The sequence below is a fragment of the Grampus griseus genome, assembly GCF_964374135.1.
Source record: "Grampus griseus genome assembly, chromosome: 18".
NCBI classification, from domain to species: Eukaryota; Metazoa; Chordata; class Mammalia; order Artiodactyla; family Delphinidae; genus Grampus; species Grampus griseus.
In genome coordinates, this window is record NC_139012.1 from 2,618,493 (window position 1) to 2,646,273 (window position 27,781).

The 27,781-nt window shown below is 51.4% G+C and overlaps 1 protein-coding gene across 1 annotated transcript; it reads left to right on the plus strand.

Annotated features, from left to right (window-relative positions):
• Nucleotides 1–27,479, plus strand: RAB20 (RAB20, member RAS oncogene family). The gene is made up of 2 exons (XM_082675964.1): nt 1–418; nt 26,541–27,479. The coding sequence occupies exons 1-2, from the start codon at nt 247–249 to the stop codon at nt 27,074–27,076; spliced, it is 708 nt and encodes a 235-aa protein (XP_082532090.1). The 5' UTR covers nt 1–246; the 3' UTR covers nt 27,077–27,479.
• Nucleotides 27,480–27,781: the final 302 nt, after the last annotated feature.

The window sequence follows — 27,781 nt, forward strand, 5'->3', positions numbered from 1 at the left end:
CGCGGTCTGGGCGCCGGAGGTGGCCGTCGGCCTGGGTCCCAGGCTCCAGCCCAGCGCGGAGACGCGCTTCCTCTTCCGCATTCCCAGGCGTCCGGAGGAGAGGGTACAAGTTCGGGGTCCCCGCGAGTCCGAGTCTCCGCGAGTCCCGGGTCTGAGCAGACTCGGCGCGTCCGGCTGCTCTAGCCGCACTCCGGGCGCACGGGCCGGAGGGCGCGGGAAAAAGGGAGGGGTGCCTCCTGCCGGAAGATGAGGAAGCCCGACGGGAAGATCGTACTTTTGGGGGACATGAACGTGGGCAAGACGTCGCTGCTGCAGAGGTACATGGAGCGGCGCTTCCCGGACACGGTCAGCACGGTGGGCGGTGCCTTCTACCTGAAGCAGTGGCGCTCCTACAACATCTCCATCTGGGACACTGCAGGTGAGGGGTGAGGGGCTTCCAGCTGGAGAGAAGCGTCCCCCAGGGCAGGGGTCCCTCAGGGCCGGGGTCTCCCAGGGCAGGGTCCCCCAGGGTAGGCACGTCCTGCCCCACACAGGATCCGGCCCTTGCTCCGCAGGTGTCTGCATCTCCGGGATCAGGCCCCTAGTCACAGTGTGGGACCACCCTTGGCCCCTCTTACTTGACTCCTTTGCTGGTTGGGAATCTGTTCAGCCACTGGGTGCATCTTAGCGACAGTCCAGGAGAACACCCTGGGCTCCAGAGAGTGTGCTGGTGACTTGCGTACCAGCGCACCCAGCCCAGCCAGCTAGTGGCAACCAGAGGCATTTAAGTGCTCCCACCAACAGGATCTCAGCTGCTATCCACAACAGCCTTGCTGAGGGGTGAGCAGAGCTAGTATAAATTACCTGTCCTTACAAAAGAGAAAACAGAGGCTCTGAACTCCCTGAGGGTTTAGGCAGGAAAGTAGGAAGCAGAACTCAGTTCTCCTCCCTCAGTGCCAGGCATGTCTGCATTTTCCACTTATCAGCCGCGTGATCTAGGCTCATGTGTGTTATGGGGTTTTGAAGTGATTGTCTGTAGAAGCATTTTTAAGATAGGTAATAATTATTTTTGGTGCGTGTAGTATATTTGTGTTTTTTCAAAAGTACAGTATTTCAGAGGATCTTGATTCAAGCTTTCAGTTTGTTAACTCAATAATTACACTGACGTTAGAGTGTTACAATAGAATATGTTTCCTTCCCCATGAAAACGAATAAAGTACCGCAAGTAAATAAACTGTAAATAGTATGGCCCGTTTGCAATGGGCATGACTTTTTGAAAGCCTGAAAGTTTAAGGTCTGACTTTTTAAATGTCTGCACGTAAGTTTTTTATTTGTTTTGTTTTTTTATTTTACCTTGTGCCATGCGGCTTGCAGGATCTTAGTTCCCTGACCAGGGATCGAACCTGGGCCCATGGTGGTGAAAGCACAGAGTCCTAACCACTGGACTGCCAGGGAATTCCCTAAATGTCTGCACTTTAAGAAGTGATATGTATTCTGGAAGGTCTGGTCCAGAATTTTAAAATTGCCAACTTGGGTGCACCAGTCAGCTGAATAAACAGGATTATAACTCACCTTGTTTTTAAAACTGAATTAATGAAGGCCGCTCTCGGACGTCTACCCCTCCTCTCTCCCTCCTGCTTTCTCTGCTGCTGTCTTTTTTTGTTGTTATGGCTGTTAACATCTTGACTAATTTATTTGAAAACATGCTCTGAAAACAGCGTCTCCGAGGTACAAGTGTACCTTCCCTGCTCTGTTCTCCACCTCCAGGCTTCAGAGTGAGTGAAGTTCCTCTAAGATCCGTTACCTAAGCTGACTCTCTGGCACTAAGCATTTGGTAGCGGTGGAACGAGGGCTGTAGGAATCAGACCACGTTAACACGATGCGTCTGCCTGTTTGGTATAAGGCTGGTCCTGAGGCTCCTTTGGTTGACTGGTTGGGCCTCACTGCTGTCCTTGGTTTATAAGAGGGTGATGCAGGGTTGGAGCTGGGAGACCCAAACCCAGAGGCCTCTGGTGGCTGCTGTTGGAAGCTGACCTTTACCACGTGGCGTGGTGTTTCTGGAACAGGAGCTGACCGTTGGTGTCAGCAGGCGTCTTGGCATCCAAGGTATGAAGGAGCAGTGTAATTTCGATCAACCACTTTCTTCTTCGGTGCCAAGGACGTGGTGCAGCTGGATTCTCGACTGCCAGAGAATTTTGTAATAAGGCTGATGAGATGTCCTCGGTATCTTGTTGGGCTCCCGGGGGCAGCGACTCACTTCCTGGCTGCCCGGGCTGCCGCCTTCTTCCCGGAACCCTGAGTGTGGGCACTGGGGGCCCCGGGCCCCTTCTCCACATTGCTCACCTCCTGTGTACACACATTCAGGGTGACCGAGGCTCAGAGGCAGCAGTGACACAGGCCACCTCTGTGCCTGGCTCCCCGAGGACGGTGGGGTTATGTGCAGCTTGGAGGGAAAAGGCAGGTATGAATCTTTGCCTCTTAGGTAATCCTTGTTGAAAATGCAAAAGTTTAACTTTTAGGCGATTCTCTCTTTTTTCTCCTTTTGCCTTGCCCTTAAACTTCCTTTATATTCCACATTGTCTTCTAAGTTGCGTTCGTTTTAATTTTTGTAGCTGAGGCAGAAGGACGGGGACCAGCTAGAGGATGCACGGTTTTGATCGCCGCTCTTGGTCACGTGGCGCAGGTGGGGTGGGAGGGTGTTGAATAAGAAAAATGACAGCTGCTGCCCGAAGCCTGCCGGCGGAGAGGTGAGTGAGCCAGAGCGCGGAGAGGAGATTTGCTGGGCTGTTAGGTAGTTGTCTTAGTCAGCTGGCACAGGACTGCTTCCAAGGCAGTGCGACAGTAGATGGGGCTGGAGCTGGTTCCACCAAGTTTCTCGAATTCTCCCAGGCTCTGCGCGTTGCCCAATTCCAAAGCCACTTCTGCATTCATCACAGCAGCATCCCACTCCCAGTATCAGTTTTAGTTTCCTACTGCTGTCGTAACCAATGACCACAAACTTTGTGGCTCCAAGAGAGGTGAGATTCAGAGCACTTGATTGAAGATCTTTCCCTTGAACAACTTTAGTGCAGCTCAGGAGAGGATGCTGCAGTTCCGGGTCTTGAAATCACGGTTTCTGTGGGAGGGGAATGTAATTGCTCACGCCGTGAAGTTACCTAGGAGGTCTGGGCCTCCTGTGCAGGACCGAGCGCCTGCATCCTGTGAACGGCTGTGCTGTCCTGGGGGAGCATCTGTGGGGCGTGGGGTGGGGCGTGAGTGAAGATGCCAGAAGACACGGACTGTCCATCTGAGGACCACGAGCCCTGGTCACGCTCCTTCTGCTCTGCGTGGAAGCCGCAGCCCCCCTGCCCTGCTTCTAGATCCGGGGGATGGTGGGGATGCTGTGTCGGAAGTGGGGTTCGTTCAGGTTGGAAGAGGCGGCAGCGTTGTGGACCCGCCTGGAGAAGAGCCGTCTTTGCCAGGGGATGCAGAGTTGCTGATCCTTGACGCTTTGGACCGGCCTGCGAGGGCTGCGTGTTTAGCCTTGCGAGACTGGCACAGAAGTGGGTGGACAGCCCGTGCAACGTGTGCACGGAGCCAGTGGTGGAGGACTGGGCTTTTAGCTCTCTTAATTTATTAGTGCAGCTGCTGAGTGGGTTTTGAAGTCCTAATCCCGACAAGCAGGATTGGTGTGACATGGGGCATCTAGCGGATGACCTCCCCTTTCTGCAGATCTGGGGGCTGACCTGGGCCTCACCGTTGCCCTACGTAGTGTTATTGGCGCCCCGCCCACTCAGTGTTTTACAGCAGCAGAGCTGAGTGGCTGCAGCAGAGACCATAGAGCACAGAAAGACAGAAACATTCACCCTGGCCCTTTGCAGAAATAGTTTGCTGACTCCTGGTTTAGGTCACATAAAAAGGAAAGTACTTTTCTAAAAGTCTTTCTGTAGTTTTAGAAACTCCCCGAAGAGTTTAGCATTTAGGGATTGAGGAGACCCCTGGTTCAGTTAAACTCTGACACGCAGCTCTCAGATTTCTCCTGGGTGTCCACTCAGAGCTAGATTGGGGGAGGGTGGGGCCTGGATTAAGATTAGCCTGGGCTCCTACTGAAAAACTGTTCTTGGAAATAAATCTTAGATTAGGTTTGGGATCTGGAAGCTAAGCCTGGAAAGCCTGTGTTGTAGGTGGTCCATGTCTTTGTAGGTGGTCCATATCTTTGTGGGTGGTCCACGTCTTGGTAGGTGGGTCAGTGTCTTTGTAGGTGGTCCACATCTTTGTGGGTGGTCCATATCTTTGTGGGTGGTCCATGTCTTGGTAGGTGGGTCAGTGTCTCTGTGGTGGTCCACATCTTTGTGGGTGGTCCGTGTCTTTGTAGGTGGTCCACATCTTTGTAGGTGGTCCACATCTTTGTGGGTGGTCCATGTCTTGGTAGGTGGGTCAGTGTCTCTGTGGTGGTCCACATCTTTGTGGGTGGTCCACATCTTTGTGGGTGGTCCATGTCTTTGTGGGAGGCCCACCTCTTTGTGGGTGGGTCACATCTTTAGCACTACTGAAGATTTTGAATGGGCGTCCTCTGGGGTCAAGGCGTCATTTGTAGAATTCCTTTGCTTTCTTGAGCAGAAACAGTGACCTGAATATGAATGTGGGTATTAGGGTAGGTGGAAGAAAATCTACTGTCTGGGCTCAGCAGGGTGGACAGAGAGCCATTGTACGGAGAGATCTCAGAGGAGGAAGGCTGCCAGGGCGCAGCTGCACGTGCTGGGAGGTCCGCCCGGAGTCTCCCTGGAGGAGGTGCTGGGAATTCTGGGGGTGGGTGGGGGGAGGTATTTCAGGCTCACTAGTGTGGTGCGATTCGGGAGACTTTAACCAATCGAGGTCCACCACATCTGTGAACTAACAGCTGGATCATGTTAATGTCTCTGGGCGATAATTCCACGCTTAGTCGTCTTTAAGTTCGCAGGAGACATAAAACCTTTATGATTCCTAATTGAACCCCTCTCACCTGGCTGAGACTTCACAGAACTTCCCTCTTTGTGAAAAAGAAATTTTACACACGTGTACATGTGTGTACATACATGAGTTTAAAGGAGTTTTTATTCTTAGAATGAGGGCCTCGTCACTGTGATGACAGACTCTCGCGGCCCCTTTCCTCTTGTCCTCCTGTTATGGAGTCAGGTGCCTCAGGGCTGAGCCAGAGGTGCTATTTGGAATTTGTCACACGTGCCCTGTCCGCCTCTGTTTTCACCTTTGCTTGTGGCATCTCTCTCTCCGGGACGTCCCCTCTCCTGGCGATCCCCAACTTGAATTTTGTCCCATCTTCCAAGGTCACATACTTTGTGAAGCAGTCACGGTAGCGCCCGATTCCTGCTTGCTCCAGACTGTACTACCACGTGACCTGGTGTGCCTTACCGTGTTCTGTCTTTTATCTGTTTTGTTACCGGTTCGTCTTTCCTCTGACTTACAAGCTCTTGGAGGGAAGCATTTGGGTTGTATTCATTTTTACGTTCTCCACAGACTAGCATTTTACTCTGCAGTATTTTCTTTTTAAGCTAAGTTTTGCTGGATGAAGTCGTTGAAAGCAATGGGAACAATTTGGAGCGGCCGAAGTTTGCAGTTTTATGGTCTTAATGATGTATTGACTCTGAATGATAAAATCAGTGTAAAAATGTCATTGTCATGGGCCCTGTAATGCAGCCAAAAATAGGCCGGTGTATGCCTGGTGAGGAAATACTGGTTCCTGACGTCAATTATATGTGCCCTTGAAACAACTCTTCAGAGACTCCTGTCTCTTTTGACTTTGATACATTACGAGTCTGTTTAGAGACGGAGAATAACACACTGGGACTCCTGTTTCTGGGCAGCTGGAGCAGAAGTACTTTCCCCTCCTCTTCCCACTAATTACAGCTAAAAACTTGGGGGTATTATAGATAAAACAAGCATAAGAAGACTCTGAAAGATGGAGAGAAGAGGGCAGACTGCCCAGGGACCTCGGGATCCAAAGGGTGACCCCGTGGTGAGCTCCCTGGGTTTCCTTTTTGCCTCATGTATCCCAGACTTGGAGCTCAAGAAACCAGAAATTTAGAAATGCCAAAGGCTATGGACAAAGCAAGACAAAAAAGGCTACTCTCCCACCAGAGGACCAGGAGAGAGGTAGCACAGTAAGACAGAAGCCTTTTAGACACTAACTGCCGTACTCTAGCCAACACACAGGAAACACTGGACCCACACCCATCCAGAAGGCCTTGCAGGAACGAGGGCTTCCCCCCTGCCTGGTGGTAATGAGGCACCCCAACTCCCCCACTAGGGGGTGTTGGAGAAGGCCTGCTAGGGTGGTGGGCTCTCATGTCCGGCAGGTGGTAACAAGCCGCCCCCACCCTGCCCACTTCATGGGGCCACGGGAGGCTACGTGGGAAACTTGGGTGTTTTCCAGAAGAGAGGCAGTGCGTGCCCGGCCCCTCAGCTCATGCCGAGTTGATGTCAGAGGGAACCAGCCAAAATGCAAGGTTTAAGTAAGACCCAGAGTCTCATAACGCAGTATGAAAATGTCCAGGTTTCAATCAGAAATCACTCACCATACAAGAACCAGGAAGATCTCAAACTGAATCCAAAAAGGCAATGAATAGATACCCGCACCAAGATGGCAGAGATGGCAGCGTTATCCGACCAAGGCTTCAAAGCCGCCACCGCAAGAAAGCTTCCGTGAGCAGTTACGGTCGCACTAAACCAATGAGAAAAAATAGAGAGGCTCAGAAAAATAGATCAAAAGAAGACCTCGTGGAAATTTCTGAGCTGAAATAATACAACCCAAGTAAAAGACTTGGTGGATGGACTCAGTGAGGTAATGGAGGAGAGAGAGGAAGGAAACCAGGAACTGGAAGATAGAACCATCAGCTCACCCGATCTGAAATACGGAGAGAAAATAGAATGAAAATGAACAGAGCCGCAGGGACCTGTGGATAAAAGATCTAACATCGTGTCATTGGGGTCTTGGAAGGAGAGGAGAGAGGGTGGGGCTGAAAAGGAATAACAGGAATAATGCCTGAAAACTTTCCAAATCTGACAACATACATGAACCTGAGGATTCCAGAATCCGAGAGCATCACAAACAGGATAAACCCAAAGAAACCCAAACTCCAAAAACTAAAGACAAGGAAAACATCTTGAAAGCGGTCAAAGGAGGAAAAAAGATTATAATGACGGCAGATAACTCATCAGAAACCATGGCGGCCAGAAGGAAGTGGCACAGTACTTTCCAAGTGCTGAAAACAGATGAAGACTATTGATTTATTTAAAAAAATTTTTTGTAGAAGTATAATTGATTTACAGTGTTGTGTTAGTTTCTTCTGTATAGCAAAGTGACTCAGTTACACACACATATATACGTTTTTCATATTCTTTTCCATTATGGTTTGTCACAGAATACTGAATATAGTTCCATGCGCTATAGAGACCTTGTTGCTTATCCATCCTACTTATAATAGTTTTGCCTCTGCTAATCCCAAACTCCCAATCCTTCCCTCCCCACCCCTCCTCCCCCTTGGCAACCACAAGTCTGTTCTCTACGTCTGTGAGTCTGTTTCTGTTTTGTAGATATGTTGATTTGTATCATATTTTAGATTTCACATATAAGTGATATCATATGGTATTTGTCTTTCTCTTTCTGACTTACTTTGCTTCGTAGGATGATCTCTAGATCCATCCATACTGCTGCAAATGGCGTTATTTCATTCTTTTTGGTGGTTGAGTCATATTCCATTGTATATATGTACCACATCTTCTTCATCCATTCATCTGTTGATGGACATTTAGGTTGTTTCCATGTCTTGGCTATTGTGAATAGTGCTGCTATGAACATAGGGTGTGCATGTATGTTTTGAATTATAGTTATGTCTGGGTATAAGGACTATTGATTTATAATTCTTGTTCATCTTCAGTTCCAAAAAATGATTCTGGAAAGACGTGCTTCTGTTATATATGCCACAACCTTGACTCAGAACTTCTCACCTGTTCTCTTCTTTAAATGACAGTATAAGGCGACTTAACGTGCAATTTCACGTTTAATGTGCTATCGAGGTAAACCTTGGAGTTTTCCTTCCCACATGAATTTTAAAAGCTTTTGGCTTTGTAGCTTAAAAATCCACAAGTTTTGCCTATATAATAGTTTTTGGGTGTTGGTAGATTATCTTGGTTTGTTTTAAGTAAGGTTTATTGAATGTTTGCACATAAGCAGTAAAGTTCACCCTGATTTTTTAGTTATAGGAGCTCTGACAAACATATACAGCTGTGTAACACAAGTACAACCCAAATACAAACTATTTCCATCATTTAAAACAAATCCCTGGTCTCTCTGAGTCACCTTCTCTACTTACCCCAGCCCCTGGTAACATGGATCTGTTTCCTGTCCCTATAGTTGTCTTTTCTTTTCTTTTTAAAATATTTATTTATTTATTATTTATTTGATTTATTTTGGCTGCTCCGGGTCTTAGTTGCAGCATTCGGGCTTCTTCGTTGCGGCATGCGTGTGGGGTCCTGTTCCCTGACCAGGGATCGAACGTAGGCCCCCTGCGTTGGGAGCGCCGAGTCTTACCCGCCGGACCACCAGGGAAGCCCCTATAGTTGTCTTTTCTAGGAGCATACAGGATGGAGCATCTTGAGTCTAACTTCTTTTGCTTAATGCATTTGAGATCCGTCTGTGCTGTTCAGTCCTGTGAATTGTTGAGTAACGTTCCTCTGTATGGATATACCATCACCAGTTATCCATCCACCCGTTGGAGGATATTTGGGTTGTTTCAGTTTTGAGTGATTACGAGTAGTCACTGTAAGCTTTCACATAGAGGTTTTTGTTTTTTTTGTTTTTTTTGTTTTTTTCGATACGCGGGCCTCTCACTGTTGTGGCCTCTCCCGTTGCGGAGCACAGGCTCCGGATGCGCAGGCTCAGCGGCCATGGCTCACGGGCCCAGCCGCTCCGCGACATGTGGGATCTTCCCGGACGAAGGCACGAACCCGTGTCCCCTGCATCGGCAGGCGGACTCTCAACCACTGCGCCACCAGAGAAGCCCCACATAGAGGTTTTTGTATGAACGTCAGTTTTCACCTCTCGGGTCAACCACCTAGGAGTTAGACGTCTGGGTTTTATAGTCAGTGTATGTTGAACACCAAGCTGACCCAACACCACTGGTTAAAAAGCCAGTTTTTGTTTTAGCTTCCATTTGTTGAGATACTTACATTTCCATGTACCGACTTGGGAGATATTCTGTGTAGTGAACTAGTTAGTTAGCTCTTAAACACTCATGAAGAGAACGGTCTGTTTCTTGTTTTTCTTAGCTGACTTGACCCACCCACATGTGGGCAATTAGGCAATGAAAATTTCGTTGGTTTCTCTGCCAGCGTCACAGAAGTGTTGCTGGAAAGGCAGGGCGCTTGGAGAGAGGCACTGGGAAGAAAAGACCCAGATTATAAGCTTTCAGCCTTGGCCATAAAACAGATAAGTTTAATGGCTCCCTCTGTCCGTCATCAGCAGAGTCCTTTGGAAAGAGGTTCACGCATGGAGGCTGGTGACAGCTGCCTCGGCCACTTATCCCCGTGTTTTCACCCAGCCTTCAAAACCAGCTCTTCTCTGAGATCTGCCTTCCTGCCCAGCCCAAGCGAACCCAACCTCACACTAGTATTTCTATTCCAAGAGAAGGCCAAGCTGAGCGTGTATCTCCTGCAAAGCGTTTCATAAACACTGGTTGATCTGTTCTTTGGACCAGGAGGAAGTGGGTGTGAACTGGTGGCTTCCCTCACGCTGGCCTGGCCTCTGTGGGCTGGTCTCAGGTCTCTGAAATAGCTTAGCTGCCCACTGCTCAGTTTCCCATTCTTTTGGCTCAAATAGCCTTGGACCTATGAGCAACGTGGAACTCAGCGTTGACCTCTCTGGGTTTGCTCGCAGCAAAGATGAGACCAGTCGGACCATTGCAGGAGCATCCTTCAGCTCTGGAGGGTCTTCATTTCCGAGCACAGCAGGTGTCAGTAAACTTGGCATATCCATTGCAGGTACCCACGTCGCAGGGGCACACAGAGTCCGGTGTAATCCTGTAAAACTAGAACAGGATTTAAAGATCCACTTTTTCAGCCTCTTCCTCTTTCAGATGAAGAGACAGCCACGGGAAGTTATTTGTCCAATGTCCAAGGACCAGTTGGTGCAGAAAAGGGGCTGGAGCTAGGGACCTGTGACTCCTTGACCAAAGTCTTCACACTGTTTACACCTTATTTCATGCCGCCTGTCCCTCTATCATGGACGCTTCTTTTCATTTTAGGGGCCCCTGTGCTTTAAAATCCTCCCCTGCTACAGTCTTCTCAGAAATCAGGGTGGTGTCCTGAGGAAAGCTGGCTTGCGAAGTGTTTTCCGAGGCCGTCCAGGTTGCTGACTCACGGCCCTTCCTTCCGGGGGCTCCTGCCTGTGTGAATAGCAGGGATTACCTTGGCTTCAGCGGTGCCAGACACCATGCTGAGTGCTTTGGGCACCGTATCTCTTATTTCCTACAACTACTTTGTGGGGTTGGTATTTTTTTTTTTTTTTTTTTTTGCGGTACGCGGGCCTCTCACCGTTGTGGAGCACAGGTTCCGGACGCGCAGGCGCAGCGGCCATGGCTCACGGGCCCAGCTGCTCCGCGGCATGTGGGATGTTCCCGGACCAGGGCACGAACCGGCATCCCCTGCGTCGGCAGGCTGCGCCTCTACCGCTGCGCCACCAGGGAAGCCCTGTGGGCTTGGTAATTTTATCACCTCCCTTTCGCAAGCCAGGAAGCTAAGGCTCAGGTCATGCTGAATGCTGGGGAGCCCGGATTGAGGTCGGCTTCTCATCGCAGTTAGTGGGTTCCTTTCCACTCTTCCCACCACTGCGTGGGTGCCCAGGCACTTAACTTCAGTGCCCTCCGCGGGCAGAATGCTCCCCCGACACGCTGCCCTGGAACGCCATCCACGGAGACCAGGGTGAGATGCAGACTGGCTCCCTCACGCCTGGGTAGCACCCAGACAGAGCAGAACAAGTGAAGCAGCGCAGCGGGCACTGACAAGAAGAGAAGGAGGCCTACTGCCCTCGCCCCCCCCATGCCCTCGTGAGCGCGCGCTGGGCCCGTGACGGAGGATGGATGTTATTAGACGGCCAGTGACTAGCATTTACATTTACAACTTCTGATTTCAGTGGCCTACGTTAGAAGTTTTGATTTCCGGTTTGTCTGTGATTTCTCATCTGCTATTTGAAAGAGGGTGCGGGGCCGGGACCTCGCTTTTTTCCTGGGTTCATGATATTTATTTGGTTCCCCATTGTTGAAGGGCCACTTGTATTTCCACAAATGCCTGAACCCAGGCATCAGAAGCATTTCTGGGGGCTTCCTGGTGGCACAGTGGGTTAAGAATCCACCTGCCAATGCAGGGGACACGGGTTCAAGCCCTGGTCCGGGAAGATCCCACATGTCGCGGAGCAGCTAAGCCCGTGCGCCACAACTACTGAGCCCACGCATCACAACTACTGAAGCCCACACGCCTAAAGCCCGTGCTCCACAACAAGAGAAGCCACGGCGATGAGAAGCTCGTGCACCGCAACGAAGAGTAGCCCCTGCTCGCCGCAACTAGAGAAAGCCTGCGTGCAGCAACGAAGACCCAACGCAGCCAAAACTAATAAATTAAAAAAAAAAAAAAAAAAAGCCCTTCTGTCTTGGAGAACAGGCCTGGCGGAGGAAGGCGGCCTCAGGCCTGTGGTGTGTAGGTGCCCCTGCTGTGTGTGGGTGACTGGAGGGCATTATTAGGGACTGGGTTAGAGTTGAGGGTGTGTGGTGGTCACTCTTCTTTGTGGAGAAAGCAGTTCGCCTCCATTTGCACAAGACTTGATCATTCCTGGGCTGCTCTCTGCGTGTTCCTGTTTTCCTCCGTGAACCCAGGGCTCCTGCATCTGTGGCCCGTGGACACCTGTGCCCTCTTGACGTCTCTGAGCTGCTCGTGACATCGGTCGGGCTCCCTCATTAGATGAGATCACCAAGGTCTTTAACATGTGTTTATTTTTTGCATCTGTGGGAGAGTTATGATTTTGCCCTTTCTTGAAAATCGTCTTTTAACACGTGTCAGGGTGGAATTGCTTAAACAATGCTTGCCCAGATCTCGTTCTTGTCCTAACAGAATTCAGAGGCCCTCCACCGCCATTAAAGCTCATCGCCTGGCGTTGCCTTACCCGAGGTATTCCTGCCGCTGTCGGGGTTATGAGCTGCTTACGTCCTGCGGGTCCTTGAGCAGCTGTGTGGCTGCTCTGGGCCTCTGCTTCGAGATCTGTACAGTTGTGCCACTAATGGTGGGGAGGACGAGGTGCATTAGGTGTGCATGTGCTTGTGTGCATGTGTGTACTGTAGGTATATGTGTGTGCGTGTGTGCACGTAGGTATACGTGTGTGTCTGAATGTGTTGTACATGTGCATGTGTGTGCATGTAGGTATACACGTGCATGTGTGTGTTGTACATGTCTGTGTGCGCGCGTGTGTGCATGTAGGTATATGTATGCATGTGTGTGTCTGCATGTGTTGTACATGTGCATGCACGTGCATGTAGGTATACACGTGCATGTGTGTATGTGTTGTACATGTCTGTGTGTGCGTGTGTGCGCACCCATCTAGCTTGACACTCTGCGTGGCGCTCGGAGTGACACTGCAGCCAGAGTGGGCTCTGTGCCGACCTGAAGGGAGCACAAGCTGACTCGGTTAGAGGAACGGGATTCAGCTGATTGAAGGAAACTGGTGAGGATGCCATCCCAGGGAGCCAGGGGACAGCAGTTCTTCCTTTCTGCCTGGCCGCTTGTCCCGAAAAAGGACAAGTCCATGTGAATGGAGGACGTTTTTAACACTTTCTGAGTTTCTGTCGTGACGGGAGCCCTCCTGTGAGGCTCTTGCTTCCGGGGTGGCCGTGAGTGGTGTGGCCTCACATCACGGTGCCGTGTGTGGCTTGTTTTCAACAACCCCTGGGCTGTGTGAGGATACGTTGCTCCCACTCTTCAAAGCCTGTTGACCTACTGTTCACTTAGCCGGGCCCCTTTTCTATAGCAATTGCAAAAGCACATTCTGAACCTAAGTGATTTCCAGTCTGATTAACTCTGGTTAGTTACTGTGTGACCGCGGGCCCTGGCAGTGTCGCCTTTCAGCTTCCCCGGTTGAGCAGCTGCTCTGTCTGTAGCTGTTCCCCAGGCGCTGAGGACCAGGGAGGGGGCGGCAGAGGGGGACGTGCAGACGTGGCACACGCAGGGCTGGGCTGCAGGGTTGGCCATGTTACTGCTGCACGCGTCTTGGGGTGATGAGAGCCTCCCGGGACTGCTCCATGGTCACCGTCCCCCTGCCACTGCTCCTCGTGGGAGCCCCAGGGCGGCAGCCGCAGAATCCAGGCCCCGCCCAGACCTTCCCAATGAGAACCTGCATTTTAACCGCATCGCTAGGTGATTCAAGGTCCAGGTCATGAGCCTGGGCTTGCTGCAGCCGCGGGCAGATGAGCTGTGAGTTTCCAGAAGGGCAAGGGTCAGGCCGCTGGCGCTCGCTGGCGCTGTCTTTACATGCAGTTCTACCATCTGTCCATCATCTTTCTACCTGTCACTCATCTGTCCATCATCTTCCTTCTACCTCTCTATCGTCTATTTTTAACCATAGGGGATTTTTTTGTGGTAAAATACACATAACACAGCGTTTTACTCATTTTTAAGTGTACAGCTTGCTGGTATTAAGCATGTTCAACTGTCACCACCATCATCTCCAGAACGTTTTCATCTTCCAACTGAAGCTCCAACCCCATTAAACACAAAACCCATCCCCCTCCCTCCAGCCCCTGGTAACCCCTTTTTTGCTTTCTATCTCTGTGAATTTGTCTATTCTAGGGAATTATTTAAAATGTTTACTTTTATGTATAGCATAATATCATTATATTTAAATATGGTAAACTAAGTTCAAACAGAATACTTTGATATGATTGATTTGAAAGGGTTTTTGCACTGTTAAATTGATACAGTTATATCTAGGTACCCAATCATCCCCAGAAGGTGTTTCTGATTTTACAATATGTGTCTGTGGAAAATGTACTTTCTAGGGAATTTTATTAGAACACACCCAATCTGTTAAGCAAGAGGTACCTAGACATTGTAAACATACGTAAAATCCTTTGTTTCCGTAGGACTGTTCAGAAAAGGTTTCATATACTTCCCTTGGGTTAGAATTACAGTGCTCCCCGCTTATCCTTGGGGGACACGTTCCGAGACCCCCAGTGGATGCCTGAAACTGTGGATGGTACCAAGCCCTATACATGTTATATTTTTCTTATACGTACATACATATGATAAAGTTTAACTTATAAATTAGGCACAGTAAGAGATGAACAACAATAACTAAAAATAAAGTAGAACAATTATAACAATACCCTGTAGTGAAACAGCACACAATTCAAAACACGAATTGCTTATTTCTGAAATTTTCCATTTAATATGTTTGGACTGTGGTTAACCAAGTGTCATCTGAAACCTCGGAAAGTGAAACCTCGGAAAGTGAAACCTCGGATAAGGGAGGTGATTGTAACAGGAAAACATTTGTTCTCTGCTGTGTATTTCTCAGAATACTTTATATTATGGAGAAGAAGACAGAAACATTCTGTTAGAAATAACTGGGGTATTGACTGAGTGGGGTACTCCAGATAAGAAGCCATTCTAGATAACTTAATATCTTGAGAAAACCCTTTTAGAGTTAAAGAGTTTTCTTAACATGGTATTTGCAGTTCAGTCTTGTCTTTGAAACAAGTTAAAACTTGCTTCAAAAGATCTGAAATGATTTTAGTTTCCTGCTTTAATAAGTAGAGAATTTCGCAAATAATTGACTTTTTCTTTGATAATCTCTTTTTTTTTTTAACCCCACATTTGTTTATTTATTTATTTTTGGCTGTGTTGGGTCTTCGTTTCTGCGCGAGGGCTTTCTCCAGTTGCGGCGAGCGGGGGCCACTCTTCATCGCGGTGTGCGGGCCTCTCACTATCGTGGCCTCTCTTGTTGCGGAGCACAGGCTCCAGACGCGCAGGCTCAGTAGCTGTGGCTCACGGGCCTAGTTGCTCCGCGGCATGTGGGATCCTCCCAGATCAGTGCTCGAACCCATGTCCCCTGCATTAGCAGGCAGATTCTCAACCACTGTGCCACCAGGGAAGCCCCTGATAATCTCATTTTAAAAAGTAATTCTCACAGGACAGCAGAGTATCTGTTGAAGGTAAAGGATATTGGATTTAATATCCTGGTACGTGAGAGTTTTTGTTTTTTAAAGTTAAATCTGTTACATAAGTGTATTTTCTTTGGATTTGCCTTTTTTCTTAATACTAGAGTGTTAAAGAAGGTCCCTTTATTTGAATTATTTGGTCTTGTTATTGAATTATTTTTAGTAAATCCATGTCTGAAAAGAGTGAAGCAATTTGAGAATTAAATTCCAGTTATAATTATATGACCTTGAGAATTATTTCATGAAGCCCCGTCAGTGAGTCACAGGCAAGGGATTAACTCATGTGCAGGTAAGTATTTGGGGGGTTCGTACGGCATATGATGTATTCTTGGTTTTTGTTCAGCCTTCAAATTGCGAAACAGAAACAGCAGAGGTGACACGTATGCTGATTTGGGTAAATGTCATTGTATATGTATTGAAATGCGAAAAGAAATCCGTTTTTCTGAAACACTTTTCCTCTTCCCCGTATGTTGCCATTTCTTTAGTTGGAAATCATTTGGGGTTTGGGTTCCTTTACTTATAGAAGGAAGAAAGTCTCATTTTACAGGCGTGGGTCAGGATGACCTTCGTTAAATAGTTGCTGATTGATCTGGTAGTCAGATGAAATGGAAAAGCTGTTTTTCATTTCATTACTAGTGTAAGCCCGTGGGCTTCCTAGACTCAAAGAATAATCATTGGCCTTTGTGTCAGGAAGCACGGCTATGTTTAGAATGCCTTTTAATGGTCACAGACGGTTAAGAACAAAACTAAAGGACCTATAAATGCAAGCAACTAAGTTGGATTATTGGATTTAAAATAATAGTTTATCTTTAAAGTGTTATCTCATCACCGCCTTTGACGGTGTCATTCATTAATCTGTGTTGAGGTTTTAGGTCTTCCTTCTGGCAGGAAAGATACCCCAGTAATATGGTGGGGTAGGATTTTTTTCCTTTTCAACTTCTCGACTTTCATCTCCAGCTGGTGGCTGTTGGATCAGTCTCTGCCTGCGTGGAATTTTCGTGAGGTTCCTGTAGGTGACCCTCAGGCAGGGCAGTGGGAAGGGTCTGCTCCCTGGGTGATGCCGCCCGGTCGCTGAGGCCAAGCTTTAAGCCCGCGTAGATGGGAAAGTGCGGGGCAGCCTCCAGCCCCGTCTTGGCGTTGCTGTCACCATCTGAGAAGAATCCCTGCAGGGCGTCCACACCCTGTGGGACGTGCTTCTACCGGAGGACTCCTGCTTTCGCTGTTGGTGCTTATCTTGCCTTTGGGGATTTGCTCAATTTCTGATGAGAGAGCTATTGCAGAAAGCATCCCATTGTTACTTATTCTAGACTTTGAAATACTGCCATTCTTTTTCGAGCCCAGTTTTGTCCCGCTAACCCTTCTCGGAGCAGGACTTGATCTGACAGTGCAGCCCCTGGACCCTGGACCCTGGACCCGGTGGCCGGGGTTCAGGACCCGCCTCTGTCATTCGCTGCCTGTGTGCCCCTGGCCTTTGTGCTCCTCTGTCAGCGTTTGCTTCAGGCCTGGGGGTGCAAATGAGGCCACAGTCCCCGCCAGGGGATGGGAGGGAGTAAACGGCCATGCGTGTAAAGGGCTCGGACGTAGTGAGTGCTGTAGATGGGTTAGCTCTTGGGAAAGTTAAGCACGTGCAGTGCACTTGCTCTAAGAGCCAGGATAGCTCCCGGTTCTGTTCTGTCTGCTTGACGAGGTTCCTCCATGTGGACATTGTTCCTTCTTCTCCAGGAAGTCTCAGTCTTTGCTCGTAAAGCCCTTCAACTGATTGGACGAGGCCCACCGACATTATGCTGGGTGATCTGCTTTGCGAAGTCAGTGATTGCCGATGTTAATCACACTTAAAAAAAAATACCTTCCTGGCGACATCTAGACTTGCATCGGACCACAGAGCCGGGCACCACGGCCTGGCCACGCTGACACGTAAAATTAAGCATCACGCACGGCACGACGGTCGGTGGTGGATCACCCCCTCGTTTCCCGGAGCCTCTGCGTGGAGGGTGGGTTCTCAGATGAAGTGTCCGCGCCCTGTTGCCCCCTCAGTTTGCACACACAGGTGGAGGCAGCTGTGCCCAGCGGTGGCTCCACACAGCCGACCCCTTTTATCACCCTGGGAAGACACATGGACCCATCTTCTGACTGCATGAAAAGAGCTCTAAGCATCTGTTCTTTGCGAACGTTCCTGGGGGGCAGCTGTTTCCACGGCTGTTCTCTCACCAGATTCGCTATCAGTGTAGAGACACATACACGCAGAGGGAACGTTCCAGATCTTCCCTGTGACTGTAACCTGTAGTCAAATCGCGTCACACTGAACACAATGGAACTAAAGTCATCCTTCAGGTAGTATTATTTATAATGCTGCGGGTGGAACTTGGAAGCTTTAGAAAAGGATTTTGTTTCATGTTTGAAGCATCTCTCGGAAGGGAAGGGCGTCACTGCTCATTCTGGGCTGAGTTTCTCCGGGCTGTGCTGGGGCCCATCTCTGAGGTCGCCCTGGAGTTTTAATTGCTCCCCTCTCTGGTTCTGTGGATCTGGGTTTTTTAATCTTCATGTTGCCACATCGATATTTCTGTGGGCGTTTTTAAAGTTCCTCTTTCTTTCACTGTCTGCACTTAGATTTCCGGGTAGACCTCCCTCTACCAGGAAATCAGGATCCGCTCCCGGTTCTGTTCTGTCTGCTTGACGAGGAATAAGGAATAAGGGTCGTTCTGATTCTCACCCTGGATGACTGCCTCTTACCTCCCACTTCTGCTTAGCGGCTGCACGTCACATTCTCCGGGGGTACTTTTAAAGGGATTGGATACCCACACCCCTGCCCTGCCGGATCCTAGCTCCTGTGCTCTGGGGTAGGGGGTCCGAGCGTCACTATTTTTTAAAAGCTGCCCCCTCCCCTGTTTAAAACGTGCAGCCAGTGTTGTAACATGGTTTCTGGCGGCCGTACCACCCATTGGGTTATTTAAAACTATTTAAGCCAAAAGGACGCGACGCTCGGGGTGAAATGCTCGTCGTCATCTGGCCAGAGGACGCTGGAGCATCGAAGAGAATGCAATCAGGCGTTTGATCTTCATTGTCTAGCAGCAGGTTGGGGTGTTGTGGCCACTGACCTCTGTCCTCCTGCCCTGGGCTGGTTTTCAGTTCCAGTTACACAGTGGGTGGCAGCCACATGACAGAGTGTCCCCGAGAAATGGGGAGAAGGTCGTCCTCGGAAGGCAAGCCTCATACACATACGGAAGGTGTAGGAGATCGGTCAACAGCAAAGGTGACCAGCGGGCCCCAGGGGACAGTAAATGTGCTGATGGGGAGCTCCGACGGGGGCGGTCCGGGGACGGTGGAGCTGACCCTGAAGTTTGGGAGGAATCTGAGTCACGGTTTAATTAAGCAGCACTCACGGAGGGCTTCACACGCGCCAGGCACAGCTCCAGCCCATTGAGTAAATTAATTCCGTTTTCACAGGCCCCTTTGGGTGGGTACTGTCCACATTTGGGTGATGGGAAGCAGAGGCCCAGGGAGTTAAGGACCTGCCCCCAGGGCACACGGTGAGGGTTAATGCAGACAGTCTGTCTGGGAGTCGGGCTCTTTGTAGGCGGTTAGACCTCAGACGGCCTGGTCTCCGGTACCGTGTCCTGGCTCTGGGCTCCACCTTCCTGCTTCTGTGGGCCACATCCTGTGCTTTCTGTGCCTTGGTTTCTCCCTCTGTGAAATGTGGGCAGGGGAAGGCCCACTTGGTGTGGTTACTGGGGAGACGGCGTGAGTTTGCTGAACGCCGAGGACTTGTTGACGGTTGTCACGCCGAGCCAGCTTCCTTCCGGCCATGAGTCCAGTGTTTCCTGTACCTGGGCCGGGAAGGGATGATGGAGATTAATCTCTCATCCCCTGTAGCAGACCACCCCATTGGTATCCTGGGTTCCCACTCCACATGTAGAGAATGGAATCGGCTCTCTGGGCGAATGGACAGTGCCTTTCTTGATCTGTGATTCTGAAGACCTGACTTGGGGTTCTGGCAAACCTATTAGGTCCTCCCCCGGGACCCCATCCACTGTGGCCAGCTGGCCTCCCTCTCCAGCCGCTCTGGACTCACCCACCCGCGTCCAGCCAGTTTTGTTGCATATCAGGAGTTCGTTCTAGGATGTGTCTGATCGGATGCTGGTGGTGTTAACAGATTCTGTGTTTCTCCTTAACCATCAGGATAACTCACGCCCACCCCTGAACTGTGTTGGCGACACCAAGCTTAACGTGTCATTTCTTGTTTGTTAATTTTATTTTATTGGGGTAAGAACACTTAAGCTACCCTCTTACATGTTGTTAAGTGCACGTTACACTGTGGCTGACCTCAGCTACCGGGTTGCGTTTGCACAGCTCATCTCCATAAGTTTTGCATCGTGCTGGTGAAACTTCATGCCCGTGGCTAAGTGACTCCCCGTGTCCCCTCCCCACAGACCCTGGCAGCCACCATTCTGCTGTTCGGTTCCATGAATCTGACTATTTTAAATGCTTCCTAGAAGTGGAGTCGTGCAGTGTTTGTCCTGCAACTGACTTGTCAGCACCTCCAAGTTCCTTGCAGCTTTATTCACCGTAGCCACGAATGGAAGCAACTTACATGTCCTTTGACAGATGAATAGATAAGAAAATGTGGTATATGCATACAATGGAATATCATTCAGCTTGAAAAATAGAAGGAAATTCTGTAATTTGCAACAACAAGGATACACCCAAGTGAGACAGTCACTCCTTGATTTGCGTCACAGACAGGCCAGAGCTCCTGGGCAGTCCCACGTCCACCCGTCCTGAAGCCCTGCGGTCCACCCACGGCCAGGGTGCCCAGGCCGCTTTCTGGAGGTGAAGGAGGCTGGGCCCCTCTCTCCGACCCCTGTCTCCAATGCCATGGCAGGCTGTACGGCAGGGGCCACGTACGCCAAGCCTGGCAGCCTGACCCTCCGCTGTGCTGGTTAAACTGGAAACAACTTGTGATTTTTCTTATTGCCGCCTCAGGGCTGGTGCAGGGTTAGCCCGGTGCCCTGGCATCCCCAGAATTGGACCACGAAGTAAAGGAGACTGCCAAAACTCCTAGAGCTGCAGCTTTGGAATTGGTGCTAAGGGACCTGGGTTGGGGAGAGAAGGGGGGAGAGAGAGAGAGAGACAGAGAGAGAGAGAGAGAGAGAGAGAGAGACAGAGGGAGAGAGAGAGACAGAGAGACAGAGAGGAAGAGAGAGAGAGAGAGAGAGACAGAGGGAGAGAGAGAGACAGAGAGACAGAGAGGGGGAGAGAGAGAGAAAGAGAGACAGAGAGAGGGGGAGAGAGAGAGAGAGGGACAGAGGGAGAGAGACAGAGGCAGAGACAGAGAGAGAGAGAGAGGGACAGAGAGAGAGAGAGACAGAGACAGAGGGAGAGAGAGAGAGAGAGGGACAGAGGGAGAGAGAGAGAGAGAGAGAGAGAGGTGGAGAGAGACAGAGAGACAGAGAGAGGGGGAGAGAGAGAGGGAGAGAGAGAGAGAGGGACAAAGGGAGAGAGAGAGAGACAGAGAGACAGAGAGAGGGGGAGAGAGAGAGAGAGAGGTGGAGAGAGAAGGAGAGAGAGAGAGAGGGACAGAGGGAGAGAGACAGAGGGAGAGAGAGAGAGAGGGACAGAGGGAGAGAGAGAGAGGTGGAGAGAGAGATAGAGACAGAGAGAGGGGGAGAGAGAGAGAGAGAGGGGGAGAGAGAGAGAGAGAGGGACAGAGGGAGAGAGAGACAGACAGAGAGAGAGGGACAGAAGGAGAGAGAGAGAGAGGGACAGAGGGAGAGAGAGAGAGAGGGACAGAGGGGGAGAGAGAGAGAGAGAGAGAGAGAGAAATACCCGATTTGAGTACGTGGGAAGGGAACCTGTGAGCGTCCCAGTTCAAGCCCATCACTGATGAGGAAGTCATCGCTCTGAGGGGTCCAGGAGCTGCCATTACAATGGGCTAGCACCAGGGGCCTGGCTTCCGGCTCAGCGCACATTCACAGACTACTGGAAAACTTACTCAGCAGCCTTGGGTTCCAGTACGCCCAGAGCCAACCGCAAGCGGCCTTGTCTCACCACCTCCCCACTTAGTCTTCACCGCCTCTGTGATGCCAGAAATACCAGGCTCCCACTTAAATGCAATTAGGACTAAATTCAGAACCTTTGTTCCCTGTCGGACTAGCCTGTCTGATTATGGGCACGACGCTCCTTTGAAAGCAGCCTTAAAGCTCCAGATTACATCCAAAATGATATTTAAGAATTTCAAGCATGGGGGGCTTCCCTGGTGGCGCAGTGGTTAGGAATCCGCCTGCCAATGCAGGGGACACGGGTTCGAGCCCTGGTCCGGGAAGATCCCACGAGCCCGTGCACCACAACTACTGAGTCTGCGCTCTAGAGCCCGCGAGCCACAACTATTGAGCCCATGTGCCACAGCTATTGACGCCCGCATGCCTAGAGCCCGTGCTCCGCAACAAGAGGAGCCACCGCAATGAGAAGCCCGCACGCCGCAACTAGAGAAAGCCCGCGCACAGCAGTGGAGCCCAATGCAGCCAAAATAAAATAATAAAATAAGTAGATGTGGTGTGTGTGTATATATATATATATATATATAAAGAATTTCAAGCATGAAAACTGCGTAATTGTAAATTCTTTAGCTGGGGTAACGGCATTTGATTTGTTTGCGCTGGTTGATGGGTAGCTGACAGACCGTGGGATTTGATCAGCAGCTCTTGTCCACCTCTTTTCAGGCTGGCTTTGGGATGCTTTAGTTCCTACTTCCTTTAGTTATTCTGCTTTCTCTTTTGGTACTATTATTATTTACTTTTTTGGTTTTTTAAAGGCAAACCAGACATTTTTATCTGGAAAGGAAAACTATTTTGGGCCTAGGCATTAACAGGTGCCCGCTGTCCTCAGAGAACTATGTAACAGAGCTGGAAGCAATTCTCCCGGGATGGCCGGCACGCCACTCTGTCACCCTCCTGTGAAGTCTGGCGGGTGGGAGCTGACGGCATTTTTAGCTGTTGGAAAAACCTCTTGCTGCCAGGCTCGCCGTCTATGAGATGAGCCTGTGTGAAAGGAAGGGTCCCAGCTCAGTGGTAATGATGGGGAAGCATTTCTTGGTTTTCTTTGCTTCTTGGCTAAAGTTTCCTATTGCCAGTTTTGGAAGACGCGTTGCTCTTCATCTCCCATGGGGGTCCACGAAGGGATGGGAGAATGCTGGTTAGTTTCTGCCCGTAAGCTCACAGTGTAATTTGACACGAGACTTTCATAATTAAATTATTAGTCAGAGGGCTGACCTGCTGTTGGTATGCAGAAGGAGGGAATGTGCTCTTCGGGTGCCAAATTCCGGAGCACCCCGAGGGTAGGCAGGCTGCCTTTCCCAGCAGAGCGGGGCAGGAGCCCAGCAGCTGTGAACTTGCTTTCCAGGAAGTGGCTCTAGTCCTCGGGACCACTGCGGGATCACAGGACGCGTACCTCCAACTCCTGCCGGTCCTGGCCGGGGCGTCACCCTCTCCAGTTTGCCTCCCCATCCGATCACTTGGGGGCCACTTGGGGCCTCGCTGGAGAAGCAGGTCCCTGGCTTGGGGTCCTGCTCCGAGCGAGGGAGATGACGACTGTCAGATGTAGCCCGTGTGGCCCTTCTGGGCGCGGCGTCCTTCTCTGCAGGCCGCTGTCTCCAGGGCTGGCACGTTGGCAGCCGGCTGAGGCCAGCGTGTCGCCGTTTCAGAATGATTGGGGTGGAACTCCTCTGTATTTCTTGGCCGTTTGGCTGAAACCTGGTTTAATGGCAAAGATCACTATATTTTGTATAAGTAGCTGTGTGGAGGTGTCACGCCTTCCGTACGAGCTGCGAAGACCCCTGGACCAGGGCTTCTCCATTTCTTTTGTGCCACGGATCCCCTTGTATCCGAGTGGCACCAGCCTGTGACCCTTTTTCTGAACTTCAACGCATGCCATAAAACACCAAGTTTTCCCAGGAAACCAGGTTTTCTTTACTGGCAGGTCTAATAGCCGTTGAGATTTTGAGCTGACGATAGACATACACAACTGCAGTGTGGATTGAAAGCCTCTGTTATTTCTGTCGGCGACACAGCACAGGGTTTGCTTCCTGTAGCCATTTCTGGTTTGTTGCAATGTGTCTATGGAAGGAAATGCTAACTTTCAGTTAGAGGATGGTGAGGATAGAGATTACACCTTTCCCCGTTCAAGGTCATGGACTCCTGGGCTCTGTCCCCACTGTAGTCAACGGGGGGCTCTGTAGCCCAAACTAGAGACTGCAGCAGAGGAACAGCCTTTCATCAGAGGCAGTCGGGGGGAATCTTGAGGTGGCTTGGCTGGGGGCTGCTGCTGGGATGAGCTGGGGGTTTGGTGCTTTGCCTGATGGAGAAGGAGCCCTGGGCGGGGGGGTCAGGTGCAGGATGTCAGGGATGAAGTGTTGATGTTACCTGGGGAGTGTGGACTCAGATGGTCGCATTGTGCAAGCACGTAAGAGCTGGGCAACTTTCAGTCCACTGCCGTCATTGACACGGGGGTCTTTGCATCTGCATCCAGGACAGGGGCAGACGATCCCACCCTGACCCTGTCCTCCCTGGTGCCTTGTCTGCCCACCCACCTGCCCCACCCGCCTCGTCCTTCAGGGAGGAAATGTGGTCCCGCGGGCACCGAGAGGGTGGGGTGCTTTGGAGGGTGGGTGGCACGGAGCACAGAGGCTCAAGGCGCAATGATTGTCTGGGGGCTGCTGCCTCACATGCACCCCACAGAGGAATGAAAGCAAACTCCGGGCCCGGTTCTTCGGGAGTCCGGATTCCAGTCAGGGAGAGGCATGTCAAGGGTGATTGATTAGGTCTGCAAGGACCAGTGAGTGTGGGCAAGTGCGCTTCAGGTGACATCAATCCTGGGCTCCTCCGTGGAGCAGGGTGGGGTGGGGGCCCTCCCAGGGAGGCCTACCTGTTATGGAGTCCAACCTCGTACTGCTCACTGCACACCATGCCAGTAAATTGAGAGACAAGTTTTTGGGGCAAAGAAAAACCACTTTATTTGCAATTCCAGCGGACCGAGAAGACGGTGCACTGGCGGTCCCAAAGACCCACCTTTCCCAATTATTAACAGAATCCAGGCCTCTTTTCTACTGAAACGGCAGGGGGTGTGGCTGGTTGTTGCACGTCCTTGGTGCCTGTATCCTTGGTTCTCGCAGCTGTCCACAGGTCAGGGCACAACGTTCCTATAAATCTCCAACAAGACAGTTGTAATTTTTCTGTTCTGCAACTTTATCTCTATATGAATGGAAAAGAGTTATACCTTTAAAGGTCAGAGCCTGGAGAATGGGCTCTCCTGCATATTTCAGGCTCTAGGCAACATTCTTTTACAAAGGGGCAGAGCCAGCATGACTCAGCACAGGCGTCAGAGCCCAGGGTTAGTGCCAAAGGAATAGATCCAGTATGGAGTCAGGTTTTCTCTTCTCTGTTACACACCCAGGTCCAGGGGGTTTTCCCTCCGCCCATGGAGGGTGTGAACTCAGACGGCAGCCGTAGGAGGTGTGATTGGTCCCGGGGCCTGGGACGGCTTCAGGAGGGGCCCCGTTTTGCATTTATGAACTTCCCTCCATGGAGTCAGTGAACCGTCTTTCCATCGTGAATGAGGAAGAAGGGAAACCAAGGGGGCCATTGGGGAAAACCTGGGAACAAACGTGGTCACACTTGGCCTCCGGAGACCCCAAGGTGAGGGGCACTGGCCTTGCCGCTTACTGTGATCTGGGCCTTTTACATACAGGGCTTCCGATGATTTGATATGAAGGAATAAAGGTATTCAAGTGTGACGAAATTTCAGTTCTTTGGGGGTTTAACCCATCAAGGTTTTCCCTCCCTCCCTCTGTCCCCCTCCCTCTCCCTTGCCCCTCTCCTTACCCTCTTCCCCTCCCCCAGTGTCTTCCCCTGGGTCTGCAGTTCAGAGTAAAGGTGGGAGTTGAGATGGTGCAGGGTGTAAATTCGGCCTCTGACATGGTTGAGGCTCCTACCACCTAGCAAATGAGAGCAAATTGTTACGAAACAAACCAAGAAATCTTACATGAGAGAAAAACTGTGTTGTCCTTTTTTTAAAAAAAAAAAAACACATGGAGGGGATGATTTGTGGCTTCACTTACACAGCACATTAGTGGCACTGAGCGCGGGGCCGGGGGGTGGGGGGCGAGTAAAGCCACAGGTCCTGTCCTCCCTGGTGGAGACAGGTGTCTGTTAGCTGCATGACCGAGACCTCCACTTGGGGCTGTGCTGAGCGTCTGCGTCGGGGCTCAGAGGGATGAGGGACAGGCCGGGACAGAAGGGGGACCTGGAAGGGGGCCAGGGCCCCCTGGGGAGTCACAGTCAGCAGAAGCCCCGGGAAGTGCCCACCCTCTCCCCAAAGGACCAGAGAGAAGGAGGTCGGCCCAAGGGAGATTTATGCTGTGTTCTCGCTGTGACGTGTCCAACTTAGAAAACACCCATTTCCCCTTAAAACTGAAAAGGCAAGGAAGGCCTCAGCCCCTGCACAGGGGCTGTCACCTGGGGCCTGTGCAGCCCTGATTGGTGCCCACGGGCAGGGGAGGGAGGGAGGAGGAGGTGGGAGGAGGTCTGGGGGGCCCGGGGCCGTCTGCATCCGCTGTCACTTCCCCACTCTGGGAAGGCCGGGGCCCAGGCTTCAGGGGTGGGGCCAGCCGTCGGTGGCGGGATGTCCATACCTGCTTCGCCGTGTGGCGTGCACAGCGGCGCCCAGCTTGGCTTGAAAGTGAAGTTGCTCTGTCTGTCTTCCCTCAAAGAGAGGGCATTTCCTTACTGTGCGTGTTCTCTGTTCTGACACACTCACTTCTGAGGCCTTCTCCAGGAGGTCCGCAGCCTACGGGTGGGGAGGTGGCCTTGGAGGTGGGGCAGGGCCTTGGGCCCGGGGAGCTCTGCTCTCCCCGGGAACGCAGACTTGCCTGGTGCCACGTCAGCACGACTGCCACGCTGGGAGGTGGCACAGAGTGTGTCATCGAGAGGAGCAGGACCCTTGGCGGGAGCGTCGCAGGTAAACATCCCTGTGTAAGACGCAGAGATAGGAGCAAAAGCCACACCACCGCCCATTGGGGGAAAGCAGGGCCCGGCTGTCTTCCTCCGTCTCGTGGGTTCACTGCGGTGGGTGGACGGGGCTGTGCAGGACCTGCTGGCCGTGGGGACTGACCATCACCCCGTCTTTCTGCACAGCAGGGTCTCCATCCCGTTCAGCTCCAGCCACACCTACGTTTGGGGTCACGATTCCATGGTCCCTCCCAGGGGTCCCTGGTGGCATGGTCGGGGGGCACTGCCAGAGAGGAGAGGTAACTGTATCTTTCTCCCCCCTCGCCCCCAGGGCGCGAGCAGTTCCATGGCCTGGGCTCCATGTACTGCCGGGGGGCGGCCGCCGTCATCCTCACCTACGACGTGAACCATGCCCAGAGCCTCCTGGAGCTGGAGGACAGGTTCTTGGGCCTGACGGACACGGCCAGCGCCGACTGCCTCTTCGCCATCGTGGGAAACAAGGTGGACCTGAGTGAGGAGGGGCCCGGGGAGGGCGGCCAGGAAGGAGGGCAGGGCCCTGGGCTGGCTGGCGGCGACGGCTGTGCAGCCCCCAGGCTGCCGAAGCAGGTGCAGCCGGAGGACGCGATGGCCTTTTACAAAAAGATCCTCAAGTACAAGATGCTGGATGAAAAGGACGTGCCGGTCGCGGAGCAGATGTGCTTCGAGACCAGCGCCAAGACCGGGCACAACGTGGATCTGCTGTTCGAAACCCTGTTCGACATGGTGGTGCCCGTGATCCTGCAGCAGAGGGCCCAGGGGCCGCCGCAGACCGTGGACATCACCAGCTCCAGGCCGCCCGCACGGACCAGATCTGGGTGCTGCGCCTGACGTGCCCAGGCCCGGCCCCCCAGGGTGCACGGACGGTCAGAGGAGAAGATCGGGGCTCACTTTGTACAACTGCACTCGGAGGAGGAGACCGGGTGGAAATGCCAGCCAGTAGCGAAGGTCCCCGTGACTGGTCCCCCACGTACATCGCTGCCCTGGGAGGTGGGGAGTGGACGAACCGTCCAGGGGAGCCCCCTGCAGAGCCGGGCTCCCGGAGACCGCCGTCCCCTGGCTGCCCTGGCTTCACACCTGGCCTCTGACAGAAGGTTTTCGGCTGTCTCGGCACCTGTGTGACTTTCAAACGTTTCTGCTCACTGTGATTTATCTTCGGTCCTACCATTCGGTACTTGTACCCTGATGCATCATAATGATTCTCGATAAATGTTAATTTATACAAAATCAGGAATCAATGTTTTTTATATCGGTTGCAGCATTGTGAGCCACACGTATTATTAAAAAGGATTTTGAGAAGAACTTTGATTTAGACTTTATTTGTGCTCCCATGGGCTCCTTGCTGGGGGTGCTCGAGTGATGGCTGTGAGCTTAAGGCACGTCTCTCTATCTTTAAAAGCTGCGTCGAATCCTACAAATTCCAGGTATTTAGGTTGGCCCACCTGCCTAGTTGTCTTGAAGACACGAGTTCCGATAATAGAAGCAAAACTAAAAGCTCTGTCTCTGCTGACCTCTGTGTGGGTCACCCGGGCAGTT